Raw genomic sequence first — 19112 nt, forward strand, 5'->3', positions numbered from 1 at the left:
AGGAAGAGGAAGGGCACAGTTTTCGAATCTGATGTCATCCACAGCTGAGACGCCATCATAAATGCCAAGACTAACTTTATGAAGTGATAAATGGAAGGGCCGAGTAAGGCGCCCGAGTTGAATGGTTGCCTCTGACCACTGGTCACCCTGGTTGTATAATACTCTCCAGAGTACTGTTGTGTCATTGGATTCTTCCATATTTAGCTGCAGCTCAGCTGCTCCTACTGTCAGGCCATAGTTATAAAACCTGAAAAAGCGCACATGCATGAAATGGAAATGGGATAGACAAAATATTTAACCTTCAGACTTTTCCACTCACCAACAGTCAATTAATAATTAGTTATAAGAATGGATGCCTTTCTTTGCTGTAATAACTGTGGCTGCCCATTTGTAAGAGCTTATCTGCTGAGATACATGCACTGTGACTTTACAACCTAAGAGACTTTCTCAAGGAGCTCAGTACAGAACAGAGGAAGCAGCCTTAATTAAATTATAATCCACTGGTGGAGGGAGAGTACCTCTTTCATCTTCAGAAAGAAAATAAACACTGATAACATGCTCCTAACTAAAATGCAAATTGTGTGAAGTTAATGCAATAGCTATTTTTAGAGTAAAATCAGGGGTAAACCACAAGAGCTCCTAATGCAGGGATATGCCTGCACCCACTAGGCCACTAGAGTCATGAACCACTGTTTTAATATTTACCAGAAGGAAAGTGTACATCCAGGTCCTGCCTGGCTGAACGTTGGGCTCTGGAGTTTAGCAATTTGTGACAAACTGTTACTTGTCTTCAGAATGAACATGAAATGCCCTACCAAGATACAAAAATAAATTGTTAGTTAACTTACTAAATTTTAAAATAAGACATCTATCTATGAATACTGCACCCAGTAAAGTTCAATGGGCAATTAGAGCTATACACAACAAAAAAATCAAAACAAGTGATTATCAGTCAAATTGGATGTTACATACTCTAAACCATTATTGACATCTAGGTCTAGATGATGCCAAGCGATGGTCATTTGGTTAATTCAGCTCAAACTGTATCTGTACTCCATCTAGTCCATAAAGCAGTCGCTTCATGCAGACAACGTAACTGAAACTGACAATAGTCAATTGTCCTATGGTTGATTAGAGTAACATAGAACTCTCAACTGCTTCGCTTTCTCTTCTCAGACATAACTGAACTGAAACTAGAAGTAGTCAGAGCCTCTACTTGTTTCATACCTTGAGCGGTGTTGTAAGTATGATCCTGAGGTGGGGCCTGTTGCTTAAAGTCAGCAGAAAGGTCACTTGGGGAGCTCCATGTCCAGTCAAAATTGTCACCACTAATTGCTTCAAACCAACCACAGCTGTTTGCTTCAAAATCACAAGCAGAAACTGCAGAACAAAAATGTGGCTTTTACTGTCGCTGCACAGTGCTCCCACACTTTGCAAAGGTAGAGCCCAAATGGATATCACCTTGCTGTTTCTCTAATCTATCAAGGGACACACTTGAGGGAATTTTTTTTTCTGATCCAAAAGATGGAGTTTTACTTTTCACATTGAAGAATTGAGAAGGTGGAATTATTTTCATACTAGAGAGCTGAGAAGGTAAAATTCTCAATAAAAGAAATTCAAAATGTTTTTTTTCTGAATATTCTTTCAAAGAAACAACACCCTCCAATCATCTCTTATAGAATTACCAAGGTTTGCCTAATTCATTTTGGTACCCACGTTAGTTTCCCTGCTAATATTAAACCAACTGAAAGGTTCAATTATTCCTACAGAGTCTTTTACATTAAACCATGAAAAGCAGTTACTTCAGGGACCAGCAGTTAGCATAATGGCTATGTCACTGGACTCCCATGTAGTCGACCGCAGTTCGTGTCCACCGGACGTGTGCGCGTGTGTGCCCAAGATCCCGAGAGGAGAATGGAGGAGAAGGGATTGTGGCATGTCCATTCCCCCCTGGGGGGTGATTTCTTGCTTTCTATCTCTCTGTCTCTCTCTGTCTAGTGAGCACATGCTCCCTATAGCAAAAACTTCTCCAAAAAAAAAAGCAGTTACTTTAAAATAACTTTATATTTAAAGAATCCCAGGTGTACCATATTTAATATAATGTATACCATTGATTTTCAAACAGCCTACTATTTCACAAAGGATTATATGTATTGCCTAATTTGCTTTGGGAAAAAATAATTTGATCTTTTTTTCAAGTAAACATGAAGAGAAATAAGTTCCACAACAACATTCTGAAGGAGGAAGGGGAAAGGAGAGAAAGAGTAAGAGAGGGAAGTCATAGTAGCAATATATAGTGTTATACCTAATAGTGACAGAGTTCCATATGCAACAAATTCTGGGCTGAATGTTTTATGTTTTATGTTGCTCTAACTTTCACAAGAGCCCCATAGGTAAGGTATTATTATGGTTCTTATTATTTTACAAAAGAAGACAGGGAGGTTAAGAGAAGTTATTATTTAACCAAAGCCATAGAGGTAGGATAGAGTAGGATTGGACTGCAAATACTGTAATTCCTAGTCTAAAATTCTTTCTGCAGCTATTTAAAATAATGATTTATTGTTATTAGGTCAAAAAAACCCTAAAAATTCATAATCTTGAGTTCGTCGAGTGGGGATGTTCAGCAATTATCATGAACACCAATGAAAAATGAGTTTCTTTCTCAATGACAATGATTACACAGGGATCATTGGTCACTGGCTATTTTTATCCAAGGATATAGTAATAAACTACATAGATATTCCCTTGTAAAAAGAAATAAGAAATAAGAAAAACACTTAAGGACAGAATGTATAAAGTATTAATAAATCACTGAGATTATAAGGTTTTAAATTTCAAGGGCATTTCAATCTACTTTCAAAATTTTCAGTTTTGAAAATGCTACCTCTACACAGAATTGTGAAATAATACCTTCTAATTTTTTATGTAGTTTCTATAAAACATGTCATTTCAAAAATGTATTTGCTTTCTTTATTTCCTTCATGAGAGCACGAGAGAGAGAGAGAGAGGCAGAGGGAGAGAGACACAATCGACATGGTTCTCATGCTGCAATGCTCCCCCTAGCCCTACAGCTGGCCAAGATCATAGATGTACCCACACCCAGCATGCTCAGGTGAACAGGAGACTCAAATCCCAAATCTTTCCCAGACAGCTTCAAGCACCACATGGTAGCACCTCATGGCCTGCATCACTGCAGATGGGTCTGTTTGGTTAAATTTGCTTGTTTTTCTCTTTTCATTTGCTTTTTATCAATTTTCCTTGCCCCAAATCTTATCAAGAGTCAATGGGGGGAGACCCCGAGATTCACCAGGCTGGTAGGAGAGGTAAAGCGCAGGCCTTTTGAGAAGTCATCTGCATTTGAGCTGGGAGCAATCCCTTTCAGAGGCTAAGACAACAACAGAGTTTCTGCTCAGACTTCTCCCTCCAGATCCCAAGAGCCACCAGACTGACAGTAGAGGTAAGAGCAGTCCCTTTAGAAGTCATCTGTATTTGAGCTGTGAGCAATCCCTTTCAGGGGCTAAGATAACTGAAAAGTTTCTGCTCAGATTTCACCCTCCAAACCCCAAGATCCACCAGACTGGGAGAAAAATGGAACTGGAAAAAGACTGTAGATCACCTCCTCCTGCATGCCTCTCAATGCTCAGATTTAACATCAAGAAATTAGGAAGAAATGTATAATTCATCAGACGACCAGAAATCACTACAGAGGCACAAGAAATATAAGAAGCCAAGAAAATATCTCTCCCTTAAGGGAAAAGAACAACTCCTCATGTACAGATAGTACAATGGAACTCATAGAAATGTCAGATATAGAATTTAGAATATTCATAGTGCCAAAGCTAACAGAGATGGAAGAGAAGAGAGACAATGAACTCCAGAAGAAGCAGGAGAAAAGATTCAACAAGTCTCAGGATGTGTGGAAGTTCTTTCATGAGTTGAAAGAGGAAATACACAGCATAAAAAATAATCAGAGAGAACTCTTAGACCTAAAAGCAAGAAATGAAAATCAAAACCTCCCTTGAAAGTACTAGAAGCAGATTAGATCATGCAGAAGATCGAATATCAGATGTAGTAAACAGAGTTTCTATCCTGGAAAAATTTACCAAAAAGACAGAAAATAACCCAATGAAGTGAAAATAATATACAAGAAATATTACATACCATTAAACATCCAAACATCCAGGTAATCAGTATCCCAGAAGGTAAAGAAACTAATAAGGGCATCGATTATCTATCCCATGAAATCCTGGAAGAAAATTTTCTAAACTTAAAAGGCATTTAAGTAACCAGACCCAAGAAATACAAAGGATCCCACCTAGAATCAATCCAAGAAGATCTTCTCCAAGACACATCATAGCTAGATTGACCAAAACCACAGGCAAAGACAAGGTTCTAAAATTGGCAAGAGAGAAGTGTCAAATTGCTTACAAAGGATATTCCATCAGGCTAACAGCAGACTTCTCATCGGAAACAATGCAAGCAAGGAAGGAATGGGAAAATATATTCAAAATGTTGAGTGAAAAACAATTTGAATCAAGAATTCTATAGCTGGCAAGATTATCTTTCATATGGGAAGAAAAGACAAAAACATTCTCGGATAAACAATATCTGAAAGAATTTACCAATACCAGTCCAGCTCTCCAAGAAGTTCTGAAGGGAGTCCTATACCAAGAAAACTAAAGACAGAAACACAGAAATAAAAGTCCAAAGAACAACCAAGAAAATGGTCAACTTAATGGTAGGGACAAGTCCAGAATTGAATGTTGATGTCCAGAATTTAAATAGAAAGATCAGACCACAACAGAAGATAGATTAAGTACATGAGACTGAACTGGTGAAATAGAATTTCATGACTTTTGACTAAAACATTGTTGATTTTTATTTGTTATTATTATTATTTAATTTGATGAGAGGAGAAAGAGAGGGAGAAAGCAAGAGAGCAAGCTGCAAGGTTTGAGACTTGAACTGTGGTCAGTCATGTTGGAGTTCAGCACCTTAACCACCATGCCACCTGCTGGCTTGAATTTATGACTTTTGACTAAAACTTGATTGATTTTCTCCTGTGCTTTGTTTTCTAGATTTAAGGTTTTTTTAATCTTATCTTGAGCTGTTGATAGGTTTATCTACCTACTCTTTGAATAGAATCCTAACCTTTTTCCTGACTTTAAGTCTTAAGCAAATTTCTCTTAGCATTTTTAAATTTTGATTTATTAAAGCTAAAACTGCTTTTCTTAAAATTAAAAAATACATAAAAATGACCTATTTAATAATCACAGTAAGCTATATAGACTTAGCTAGGTGCTACTTTATAGTATGCTAATTCTACTCACTGAGTTTTATCCCTAAAATCAGATATGTGTTCACAGATTTGTATGTATCAGCTGAACTTGCTATTGAAAGTAGTTAATTAAGATTTTTTGTAAAGCAATAAAATGTGGAGGTAAAACAAGAGGCATGGAAAGCAACTATAGATACCAGAGATAGTATAGGAGGAAGGTGGGAAATGGTAGTAGGTGAGAAGTAGGGAATCAAGGAGAGAAAATGTAAAATATATAAGAAACAAGAAAGGAAAAATTATTTGTTGGTGATAGCACATATAGTAATATTATTAAGTCAATATACAGGATATTCTGGAGGGGAAATATAATTTTGTATGCTGTACAGTGAATGAATGTAAAATAAGTAAAATTTAAAAAAAAGTCAATGGGGACAAGTTGGTGGCATAGCGGTAATGCAAAACTCTGTGATGCTGAACCCACATGGGAAGGCCCAGGTGTGCATCCTGGGGTCACCTTCTACATTCTTGCTGGGCACACACATGTGCACATGATCCAGGATGGCTAAATACTTTTAAGGTTTATTTTAATAATCAACATATAGCTATATTTTAGTACATAGAAACACTTAGAAAAGCAAAATGGGAGGCCAGTAGATGGCATGGTGATTAAGTTGGTGGACTCACACACAGCCAACTGTGGTTTGTGTTCCAGACCTGGCTGTTTGAAAATCATACCAGGCATGTGTGCATGCAGGCCCGAAATCTCAAGAGGAGAATGGAGAAGGGATTGTGGTGTGGCCAACTCTCTCCAGGGTCAGGATGTGATTTCTCACTTTCCCTCTTTCTGTCTCTTTCTGGCAAGCATATATACCCTGTGACAAAAACCTTAAAAAAATTTTAAAAAGATGAAAACTTTATTATATTTAGAATAAATATTTCTCAAGAAAAATTTAGAGATTTGTAGTAAAGCAAAGTTAAATGTCTCTCAAAAGTAATAATAATTATAAGCATTATAAATTAGAAACAAAATGAGAAGACTATTTCATTTTGTACTTCTCAAAGCTATTTCTAAGCACATAATATATAAATAACATAAATTTACAAAGTACATAGATATCTTTTCAAAGAGGTTTTTTTATTTTTTAAATCATTTATTTAGTCATTTATCTATTTATTTATTGTGTTTTGTAAGCTGCTGGGTCTGGGATTTGAACTGTGGTAGGCCACATGAGGCTCCAGCACCTTAATCACTACAGCACCTGCTGGTGATTTTTAGTGTATGATTATGCTGCTAAAATTCAAATACCCTGTCTAGTATATTTTGCTCCTATTATATATGCAAATATCTCTACACATTTAAAAATTTACCTTGATTGTTCATAAATATAAAAATTAGTGAGATTAATACTCTGGTTAGTTGTTAATTGAACATGTACCTCATCAGAATGAATTTGGGAAATTCTGTATGTCCTTTGTTGACTTAGAAAAACTATACTCTGGGTATGCTTTAAGAATTGAAGTTCAAGAATTTTCCATTATTTCTGGAGCATTATTGACCTTCTCAGTTATCATCATCAGAACCAGGATCATTTGCAGTAACAACTACAGTTACCACTTATCAGGGTTTAGTGGGTACCGATCTTGTACTAGGGACTGCTATATTCTTTTTTTTTTTTTTTTTTTTTTGGAGAGATTTTCACTGTAGGGCGCGTGCGCTCGCCAGACAGACAGAGAGAGACATAGAGACAGAAAGCGAGAAATCACCCCCCAGGGGGGATGGTCACGCCGCAATCCCTTCTCCTCCATTCTCCTCTCGGGATCTTGGGCACGCACGCACGCACGCCCGGCGTGAGTTTTAAGCCACCGGGTCCGGGACACGAACCGCGGTCGACTATGTGGGAGTCCAGCGACATAGCCATTACGCTAACTGCTGGTTCCCGGGACTGCTATATTCTTAACAGGATGCCTTTCGACACAGAATTTCTAAAAGTTATGCTTCTCTAATCTATAGTTATAGTTCTAAGAGATAGCAACTCTACAGCAGCTTTTAATTATTGTGAGAAAAACTACCTAAATGGCCTCTATTGGTTATATAAATTATACTAGTTGCCCCTGGGGAGAAAACATTTAGTGAACTGAGAAATAGGTCCTTCGCTGTCATTTTCAGAGCCTTAAACCAAGATGAAAGGAGATGAATTTATGTAGGAGCCAGAGAACCTTGGACAAAAACAAAAGAACGAATATAGAACCAAATCTGTCATTTTAGATGGACTGTCTTAGAACTTCTCTGATAGTTAAGGATGATCCTACTGAAGTTTATCTGTAAGGAAAAAACAGTGTGCAAAAGGGAAGTCTGGGCTGATAATTAGCTCCTCACACAAAGATTTTAAATTTAGGGAGGCAATGTATGTTCACACATCGTGTAATTTGAACTTCAAATCTTTCTGGCCTCAGTCGCAAAGCCAAGATGCACATATGTTGAATAAAAATTTTACAAAAAGATTGAGCACATAAGCTAGAATTTAGAGCCCAGCTGAAGGCCACCACCATGGCTGAGAGAAAGATCTGAACCAGAAAGACATAAATTTTGTGTGAAAAACATCTATAATCTTATTTATCATGAAATATCAAAGAAAATATTACTGTCCCTATTTCAGAAATGAGAAGTATAAGGTTGAAAAAGGAGTAACCCAGTTTGGGGTGTTCATTCCTATTGATACAATTTCAGCCCAAAACTGATGTCACACCCCATGCTCTTGAAAATCATACTACTTTTGGACCAGCAGAGGGCATAATGGTTATGTCACTGGACCCCCATGTAGTCAACTGCGGTTTGAGTGCCGGACCTGGTAGCTTAAAACTCACGCTGGGCATGTGTGTCTGAGTGCCCAAAATCCCAAGAGAGGAATGGTGGAAAAGGGATTGCAGTGAGGCCATCCCTCATGGAGGGTGATTTCTCATTTTCTGTTTCTCTCTGTCTGTCCTGTGAGCGCATGTGACCTACAGCAAGAATCTTTCTCTTAAATATATATATATATATATTGCTTTTGTTAAATAAATAATTTTTAAACTATTATATGGCACTGTGCTGTGTATACGTAAAGATATTGAATCTAACTGTAGATCACAAGACATGCTCTGGGAGTAGATTTTAGACTATATAATAATCACAGTAGCTATAATTCTATTTACACATTGATTTCCCTTGCTTCTTTGCAATTTTTTTCTCTAGATTTTATGACTTCTGACAACTTCATGAAGGAGGACTAAAGTAATTAAGTATTCTAGTGTGCTGGCTTTGGTTCATTGAGGTTGTACTTTATTTGATTAAGCAGTGTTATAAGCCTATTATAATATATTAATAGTGTATTCATCATCTTAGGACATTCTCTACTCTTATACTGCTTTTGAGTTTCAGGTTCTTCCATGCAGTCAAATGATTTGTTTGGAGTAATGATAAGGTTGAAATAATTGAACTCTAGATTTCATCAATAGTTAATATTCATAATCTATTTAAAATATATAAAAGGCAGGGAGTGTTTATAAAAGTACTACAAAATTTTAAAAAAGATGCCAATATAAATAGAAATAAGTAAATCATTTGAAGGAATACCAAAGCATAATAACTAAATAGTTTTTGAAACCCAAGATTATTGCAGTTGAAAGAGGAATGATGAATTACATAATTCTAGATACTATGCTTTTAAGTCTCTCTTGTGATTTATATCAATGTAGATACTATTGGGAGAAAATTCTCTGTGGGTCTCTCATAGTTCTGCATAACTTATAGCAGAGTCATTAACTGTCCCTTTGTCCCAGCCTGTCCTTTCAGTTCTTTCAAAGATGTTTAATAGCAAATATTGATGGGACAGATAGTGACTCCTTTACAGCAGAGGGCAAGTTACCACCCTGCCTAATAAAGATAATACCTCCTTTCTAAAGCAAAGTTCAGAGGAGCTTACAGCCCACTATAAAAACAAAACAAAACAAAAAAACAAACAAACAAAAACAACTTGGGTTACATAAACTCAGGCTTCCTTAACTGTGATGCAAATCCTCTTATGTAGATACCCTACTAAAATGAAATGAGGGGTAAGAAGAACTAAATGTAAAGATTATGGTATACTATTTTTCTATCCTATTCGTAATGAAGTTCTTTCTCTGACCCAGGACTCTCGCCTCTTCTGCCATCATTCATGACACTATGACAGGCAAATGTGTTAGCTTTCAAGTAGATTAAAATTGCAGAACCTTCACAGTTCTAGACACACACTACATAAAATATTATATGTATGGTGCCACCATCAAGGAATTTAGAATCTACCACAGGAAATTTATAAGCAAGTATGACATTTATGATTAAGCAATAACTACCATGTGCTCATTGATTCATTATTCACTAATTCATTTGACAAAAATTCATTAAGTACATGCTATATGTCTGCACAGAACACAGAGGTGGAAAGGAGTAAGAAATCAAACAAACAAACAAACGAAACATCTCTGTCTTCATAAATTTTACATATGGGAGTAAGGCAGTAGGGTCATTAAGAGAAATACTAAAAAAAAAAAAAAAAAGTAAAATAAGATAGATCATCCATTAAATGCTACTAAAGCTCAGAAAGAAAAATAAATTATCAGGAGAGTTAGAGAGAAGGTGATCAAGGAAGTCTTCACAGAAGAGTTGGCAATTAGATAAACACCTGAACAGGGTAGGCCAAAAGCAAAGCCATGCAAAAATGTATAAAGAGTATCCAATACAGATGGCACACCAGGGCAAATTACTCACTGAGAGATTAATAACCAGAACAAAGAACCCAAACAAGTCCTCTGGAGGAACAAAAGCAATAATAATAATCTGATTAAAAAGTGGGCTATCAGGGTGAGCCGGTGGCATGGTGGTTAGGGTGTTGGACTCCCACATCATCAACTGTGGTTCAAGTCCTGGACCTGGAAGCATACCTTCTCACTCTCACTTTCTCCCTCTCTTTCTCTCTCTCTCTCTCTGTCTCTCTCTGGTCAAACTGAAGAATAATAATTAAATTAAATAATTCCTAAAACAAAGAAAGTAAAAATGGGGTATCAATCTGAACAGAAAGTTTCCAAAAGAAGATATGCAAGTGACTGACAAGTGCATGAAAAAATGTCAATGTCACTAAGGATTAGGGAACTGTAACTTAAAACCACAATGAGGTATCATTGCAATCTGATTAGAATGACTTCTATCCAAAGAAAAAAAGAGTAACAAGTGCTGAGAAGGCTGTAGAAAAAAGAGAACACTCAGGCACTGTGATCAAAGTAAATCAGCACAGTCATTATAAGAAACAGTACAGTGGTTCTTCAAATAACTAAAGTTAGATCTACTTTTTTGATCCAGCAACCCCGCTACTGGGTATATTTTGAAAGGAAAAGAAATCAGTATGTCGAATGAATGCCTGCATTTCCATATTTATTGCAGCACTATTTGCAATCACTATTACATGGAAGCAACCTAAAGGACAGAAACCTGATGAATGGATAAATAAAATGTGGTCTATATACACAGTAAAACAAAGAAAATGTGGTCTACATAGACAATAAACTATTATTCAGCCCATAAAAAGGATGAAATTCTGTCACTGCTACAACATGCTAGACCTGAAAAAAATAATGCTAAGAAATAAGCCATTCACTGAAAGACAAATACCGCATGTTCTTACTCATTAGCGGAAGTACGAAGATTTGATTACCTAGAAATGGAGAATGAAATGCTGGATACTGAATCTGGAAAGGAGGGGAGAAAGTAGGAGAGATGGGGAGACCTTGATGAACAGCTGTAAGAGTATAAGCAGATAAACAGAATGGCTTCTTGAGTACCATCCACAGCAATTATAATTGGTGACAATTCAGTGTACATTTCAAAATAGCTAGGAAGAATTTTGAGTGTGCACAACACAAAGTAATGATAAATGTTTGAGATGATGAATATGTTTGCTGTCCTGATTTGATCATTAAACAGCTGCTGTGGGAGACAGTGTGGCAATTTCTCAAGAAGTAAAAATAGAATTACCATATGATCCAGAAATTCCATTTCTTGGTACAGATACCAAAGAATTGAAAGCAATCTGCAAAAGATATCTGTGCATCCTTGTTCAAAAAAGCATTACTTGTAATAGCTGAAAGTAATCCAAGGTTCCATCAACACAGGAACGGATAAGCAAAATGTGAAATAAATATGCAACGAAACATAATTAATCTTAAAACGAAAGGAAATTCTGACATATGTTACAACAGAGATGAAACATGACGTTATGCTAAGTGGAATAAGCCAGTCACAGAAAGACAGTTAACTATACAATTACACTTAGTACTTAGAGTAGTCTACATTGTAGAGAGAACTAGCAGAATGTCAACTGAAGTTGAGAGAAGGGAAGGGCAGAATGGGGAGCTATTGTTTAATGGGTATAGCATTTCAGCTTTGCAAGATGAAAAGTGTTTTAGGGATGAATAACGGTGACAGATACACAATTTAAATGTTCTCAATACCACTGAACTGGATACTGCAAATAGTTAAAACAGTAAGTTTTATGTGATGTGTATTTTATCACAATAAAGAAAAAGTGGAGAATGAGCTAGGAAACAGATTTTCTCCAATAGCTTCTTCATGACTTTTATTACAACCTTGAGTCCCTAAGGAGGGAACCAAGTCATGCCTTTCTAGACTTCTGATCTACAGAATCATGACATGAGTGTTAAGGCACCAAGTCTGTGGCAGTTTGTTACACAGCCATGGAAAATTAAGAGACACTAACAGAAAACAAATGCACTGTGTAGCAATAGGAAACTAGGTGCCAGCAGGTGGTACAGTGGTTAAGGAACTGGACTACCACATGACTGACCACGGTTTGAGTCCCAGACCTGAGGGCTCACTTTGTCACTTCTCTCTTTCTCTCTTGCTCTCACTCTCTCTCATCTCTGGTGAGTGCACATGCCCTACAGCAAATTAATAATAATGATAATTAATATAATTAAATAATTTTAAAACTAAAAAAAAAATAGGAAATTAATGGCACCTATCTTCTTTCAACACCCTAAAAGTAACATTTGTTTTCTTGTGATTTTCCTTGTTTATATTAGCTAAGCCTAAAATTTGTTCTCTGAAGGTGAAGAATACCTTTTTCTAGTTGCTTTTAAACGATTTTCTTTGTTAAAGATTTTCAGCAGTTTTGCAAGAGTATATACCCTACATGGGTTTTTGTTTTATTTGTCCTTTTGGGACCACAGACCTTTTGAAATAGGTTATGTATTCTTTTCAATTTTGGAAATACTTAAATATATTTTTCAAACACTTCTTTACTCCTGGAAATTATTTAAGTTCCATAATGGTTTCTGAGAGAAGGCCAACATTGGGACCAGCAGTTAGCATAATGGCTATGTCGCTGGACTCCCATGTAGTTGACTGCGGTTCGAGTCCCAGACATGGAGGCTTAAAACTCACGCCGAGCGTGTGTGAGTACGTGCCCAAAATCCCGAGAGGAGAATGGAGGAGAAGGGATTGTGGCATGGCCATCCCCCCGGGGGATGATTTCTCTCTTTCTGTCTCTCTGTCTTTCTCTGTCTGGCGAGCGCACGTGCCCTATAGCAAAAATCTTTCCAAAAATAAAACAAAGGCAGCCAACATTATTTTTACAAAATAATCAACAATTGTAAAAGGCAATGGGATGTAGTCATAAAATAACTTATAGCATCAGCCATAATCAAAAAATAAAAAGGGAACCATTAATGCTGCAGGTCTAAGAGTACTAATGAAATTGGATTTGACCTAGGCCTTAAAAATTGGTAAGATTGGGACCAGCAGTTAGTATAATGGCTATGTCACTGGACTCCCATGTAGTCGACCACGGTTTGAGTGCCAGACCCGGTGGCTTAAATTCACGCCAGGCGTGTGTGAGTGTGTGCGTGCCTAAGATCCCGAGAGGAGAATGGAGGAGAAGGGATTGTGGCATGGCCATCCCCCCGGGGGATGATTTCTCTCTTTCTGTCTCTCTGTCTCTGTCTTTCTGGTGAGTGCATGTGCCCTATAGCAAAAAACCTCTCAAAAAAAAATTGGTAAGATTAATAATATGAGTGATTTATCAGGATGGGGGAACAGGATAGCTTAGGTAATAGTAGATCCCTGTGGATTTTAACCGAATAATATGAGTTTCAGCTTAAAATACTCTTATTTTATCTCTAGATAATTGTGCTATTACCAAGAAGTACAAAACATTTGAGATCATTAGCTTTGTCTGAGGAAAGATATATATTAACTATACAGAGATTATATGAATAAACATTTAGCAAGACAGAAAAAGTTAAGCCTTATAAAAGCGTCAATTTCTTCCTACTCTCAGGCAAAGAATAGTAATCTCTTTGACAAATCATATTGCCTGTTCATCTATATTACTGTAGAATACCTGTATCGTAATTATCTTCAAAATTAGTATTCTCCTTCTCTAATAACAATCCATTTCATGTCACCAGCGCACTTACATTCTTCTCATAAATATAAGCATAGCAATGGTAATTATTAACATGAATTCATTAATATGCTTTCACAATTCAAACACAATTGTGGGTGTTATTTAGAGTCCTTGATGAACCTAAGCCAACTGATACTTACTTTTAATTTAACCCCGAGAAAATACAGGTTCTTGATACATATGTAAAATTATAATATCAGCAAATACACAGTTATCACTCATCTTCCTGAAATAACTGCAATAGCCTATTGCCTCCTCTTTGTGGAGGAACTAGAGGTGCAAGACCCCTAAGTCAGTGTCATTAAGCCAGTGACTTGACAATGTTCTCTTCTTTTTTCACAGCAGAGTTTCCAGTACTACCCGAGTGATCTCTATTGCATTATTCTCAGTTTCTAAAATAAAATGTTCACAATTACCACTACCAGTTCTCTTCAGTTTTGAGCAACTGTCCTCACGTACTCCCCCTTTATTACCACAGATGAACTGTCTGAGCTCTTAGATTCTTTCCACTAATGCACCAGAGTTCAGCCTCTCTTGGCTGCCCACGGCATCTCTTCTGCAAAGCCTACCTGTCTTGTCTCTCTTTGTTTTTTTACTCCTAAGCCTAGTTAGACATTCTATTAAACTCTTGCAATCCAATGTCATATAACTGCTATGACCTTACTTCCTAATTTTCCTTTATTACATCTTAGAAAGAGGTTGTCAAGTTATCCTGGGGCCAGCTGGTGACATGGTGGTTGAGATAGCTGGATCCCACATAGTCACTGCATAGTTCAAGTCCTTGGCAGCTGAAAAAGCACTAAAAGTATGTGCGTGCATTCCCAAAAGTATGAGAGGAGCAAAAGTGTGTGTGTGCACTCCCAAAAGTATGAGAGGAGAATGAAGAAGGGATTGTGCCATGCCCCACCACTGCCACCTTGGGCTGGAGTTGGGGGTGATTTCTCATTCACTCTACTGAAAGTACACACAACCTAGGGCAAAAGTAGTGTTCTCTCTAATGTTTTCTTGAATTCTCTCCATTCGGGATTTTATTTCTCTTATCACAGACCCAAATTATATCATATTGGTACACCTGCGGGTCACTTCTCAGCTATCATCCTGGTTTATTAGAAATTTTGGACAGTTAGCCATTTTTTCATCTCCTTGAAATACTGTATTCTCTTAGCTTCCAAGAAAGCAAATTCTCTGGGTTTCCCTCATTCTTCCTTGGTTGTTCCTCTGCATCTTCTTTGCTGGTTCTTCCTTTTCTATGATCTCCATATCCTTAACTCTTTTATCTCCATGACTTTAGAGATCTCATCTAATCTCAGGCCATCTGTTGGGTTGTCAGAAAAGTCATGATGCATTTTTGCATAGAAAAACATAGAAAAATATGTCATAATTTTTCTAACAACCCAATACATGCCAATGTCTCCCAAATTTATATTTGCAGCTTAAAACTCTCCCTTGAGAATCTAGACTCCATTCTAGCAGAGAGATGTAACTCTTTATTTGACATCTTCCTCTGGATATCTAATTGGTGTCTCAACTTTAACACACTCAGATGTAAGCTCCTGAAGTTTACCTTTAAAGCTGTTCCCATTATAGTTTGCTGATGGTTAAAATGGTAACCCCATCCTTCCAGTTAGTACAGACAAAAACCTTGGGCTCACATTTAACTCACTATGCCTCTCATACCCCACACCCAGCCAATAAATCTTTTTACTTCTGACTACTTTCTAAATAGATCTAGAGTCTTCCCACTTCTTACTCTTGATACTTCTATTTTTCTTACCCTGGTTCAAGTCACAATCATTTCCTCAGTCAGTTTTGGAATATCTTCCTAACTGATCTTCCTGCTTCCATGCTCGCCACTGACAGCCATAGTGGCTCGTGGACACTGTCATTGAGACTTCGGTGTTAATAGAAGCTAGACTAAAAATTTACTTATTTTTTTATTATCATTATAATTCTTTAACAGCTCAGCTATAGGACTTCTGTTGAATACAAAGATTTTCACAGATCAACAACTGCAAAAAACATCATTCTGTAGAGAGAGGAAACTAAAAGAGGACCTCTCTATTTAGGTATGAACACAGACAAAAAGATCACTGTGCAAACTCAAGAGTGCTTGGTGTTCCTTCAAGGCCGACCTGACTGCCTGCTAAACTTTAACCAATGACAACTTTTGTTCAATTTCTCTTACTTCCTAAATGAAATCTGTTAAGTACACAATCATAGAATTATCCTGTTTCTTGAAAACACTCGATCCACAGCAAATTCCTACTTCCATGAAATACCCAACATACTGGCAACAAGATATTATGAGGACTGATAGATGGCGTACAGGTTATGTCACTAGACTCCCAAGTAGGTGACTGTGGGTTAAGGCCCAGATCCAGCAGCTTAAAACTCATGCTGGGCATGTGTGCATGAGTGCTCAAAATCCTGAGGGGAGAATGGAGGAGAAGGGATTGTGGTGTGGCCATCCCTCCTGGGAGGGGGTGATTTCATGCTTTCTGTCTCTGTTTCTCTCTGTCTCTCTGGCAAGTGTATGCAACCTATAGCAAAACTCTCTCTCAAAAAACCCCATTATGTGCTTCTCACACGTAGCCAAATTTGAAAGCTACTGCTCTCAATGGACTGCTCTTCCCAGTCTTATTTCTCCTACCTCATTTCCTATCATTTTTCTCTATAATCAATTTTCTAGCCTTATCTGTCTCTTGCTATTGTCAAATTCACCAGAGATGCTCCTGTCTAGACCCCTTGGTTACTTCTTTCTGCCTAGAATGTTTTCCCCTGGGATATCCTCCGGGCCTGCGTCCTCACCTGTAGTGTGTGCTTTAAGGTCACTTGGTCATTGAGAAGTACTTTGAGCACCCTATCAGATCTTGCAAAGGGTCCCCATCTGCCATTGGTCTATTGTACTTACCCTGCTCTATTAGTTTTCATAGCATTTATATTCTTTTTTTTAAAAGAGGTTTTTGCTATAGGGCGCATGCGCTCTCCAGACAGAGAGAGACAGAGAGATAGAAAGCGAGAAATCACCCTCCAGGGGTGATGACCACACCACAATCCCTTCTCTTCCATTCTCCTCTCAGGATCTTGGGCACACACGCACACGTGCCCAGTGTGAGTTTTAAGCCACCGGGTCCGGGACATGAACCACGGTCAACTACATGGGAGTCCAGCGACATAGCCATTACGCTAACTGCTGGTCCCCATAGCATTTATGCTGTTAAAATAGTACACAATTTATTTATTTGTGATAAGTTTTGACCTCTCCCCAATTAGAAATAAGCTCCAACACGGGAGCTGTTTTACTTACTGTTGGACCTTAAAGTATGTAGACAGTGTCTGGCATGTAGCGGACACTCAATACACACTTATCACAAGCACCAGTGGTCTTATTTTTTGCTAAAATACAATGTTATTTCTCATTCCTATTTGATTTCTTGGAAATATTACAGGATCAGTCTTACTTCTTAGGTGGTATCCCAACATAATCCTACTTACCGGTCCGTCCACTCCTAGTTTTTTCCAGAGGTTCCTCCTGTCACATTTACTAATTGTGAGTTTCTTCCTAGGTTCAGTATTTGACCCTTTATACATTTATATTTAATTACCTCTCTCAGGGAAATAGTTAAATAACTTCTCTTAGTAAGAGGTTAAATATTCATGCTTTATCTGGAATGAAAAACTTTGAGTAGTGCTAGCATGTCAGAAATTTAGTTCAGGGACCAGCAGATGGCACAGCAGTTATATTGCTAGACTCCCACATGATCAACTGCAGTTTGAGTCCCAGACCTAGAGGTTTGAAACTCACACCAGGCGTGTGCGCATGTGTGCCCAAGATCCAAGAGGAAAACGGAGGAGATGGGATTCTGGCATGGCTGTCCCTTTTGGGGAGGAGGGTGATTTCTCACTTTCTGTCTCTCTCTGTCTCTCCAGTGAGTACATGCACCCTATAGCAAAAATCTCTCTAAGAAGAAAATTTAGTACAAAACATTGGATTTTACACTATGCTCCCACCTTGGCAAACCCCATCCAATATTAAAGCTTCCTTCACGTCTCTATTTTCAAAACTGAATCAAGTGTTTCTTTATTCTGTCTCATAAATATTTATTATGAGGAATCATCACACAATAGTTTAGACCAAAATAAATCTTTATTACAGAATTATTTATTTTTCCTTATTTTTTATTATCATTATTATTCTTTAATTTGACCAGAGAGAGAGAGAGAGGGGGGAAAAGTGATAAAACAAGCCACCAGGTACAAGACTTGAACAATAGTCAGCTATGTGGGAGTCTAGCACCTTAACTACCATGTCACCTGCCAGCCCTGACCAAAATAAATCTTATCATCACTCATAATTTCTCACAACTGAAACTATTATTTCAATACTCTCTCCTTCAATTTACTCTATGTACTACAGTCAGAGTTTAAAGACTTAAAGAATTTAAGCATTCAAACTTGATTATATTATATAACTACTTAACGGATTCTTTAATGGCCTCCCCAGTATTTAGGATAATGTCCTTAATCTTCAACAGAGTTAGACTGGGCTCCAGAAATCGTATCTATACCTCCCTCACCCTTATACTATGCTACCTTTATTATTTTAGTTTCTTTAATAAGTCAAGGGCACTTTCCTCCTCACTCATTTTAGTGCCTTAATGCAGACTACTTCTGTCATTTGAAACCCACCATTCAATTTCATGTAGCTATCCAAATTGATTCTGTTACTTCCCTTTTTAAAGTGAATGCATTATGAATTCAGATGGTGGCACAGTAATATAGCTGGACCCTTGTGGGAAGGTCCTCAGTTCATATTCCAAGACCTCCCTGTACATGTGGCGCACATGTGTGGTTGCGCATGATTGGACTAGCTGAGACTAGGGGTGAGAACAATGTGAAGATCCTATTAAAGGATTCCATTTTCTACCTGGAAACACTCATCCCTCACCTTGCTGAGTAGAGCCCTCTGAACCTCTTCTGGTTCTCCATACTGCCTAATCTAAGCACTGTTCTTTGCTCAGATAAATTTTGTTTAATATATCTAAAGTTTTTCTTTTAGTAATCAAAATTGGAATTATGTATGTATTAATGTAAGGTAGGTCTCCCCACCAGATTATAATCTCGAAGGCAGAGACCACATAATGCTTATTTTACTTTATAAGTAGCTATAAAGTCAAGTAGAGCATTTGATAAATATTTATCAAATGAACCAACCTGAAGACCACGTTGTACCACAGCTTTCAATACCATCCTGCTACTTGAGGTAACCTCTCAAATTACCTCCTCCTTTACTCCAGGGATGAACTAACTTCCAACGTGAAAACTTTTCTAGC

At 37.5% G+C, this 19112-nt stretch overlaps 1 protein-coding gene across 1 annotated transcript in view; it reads right to left on the reverse strand.

Moving 5' to 3' along the window:
* MALRD1 (MAM and LDL receptor class A domain containing 1) overlaps positions 1 to 19112 on the reverse strand; it is a 400826-nt gene that overhangs the window by 210324 nt on the left and 171390 nt on the right. The window contains exons 15-17 of the mRNA XM_014584241.1: positions 1228 to 1380; positions 706 to 811; positions 1 to 247 (exon numbers count right to left, since the gene is read on the reverse strand). The exon at positions 1 to 247 is cut by the window's left edge and continues 151 nt beyond it. Of these exons, the coding sequence (XP_014439727.1) occupies positions 1 to 247; positions 706 to 811; positions 1228 to 1380 (506 nt within the window). The remainder of the gene's footprint in view (positions 248 to 705; positions 812 to 1227; positions 1381 to 19112) is intronic.

This window comes from Tupaia chinensis, unplaced genomic scaffold (assembly GCF_000334495.1).
Source record: "Tupaia chinensis unplaced genomic scaffold, TupChi_1.0 Scaffold146079_1, whole genome shotgun sequence".
Taxonomy (NCBI): Eukaryota; Metazoa; Chordata; class Mammalia; order Scandentia; family Tupaiidae; genus Tupaia; species Tupaia belangeri.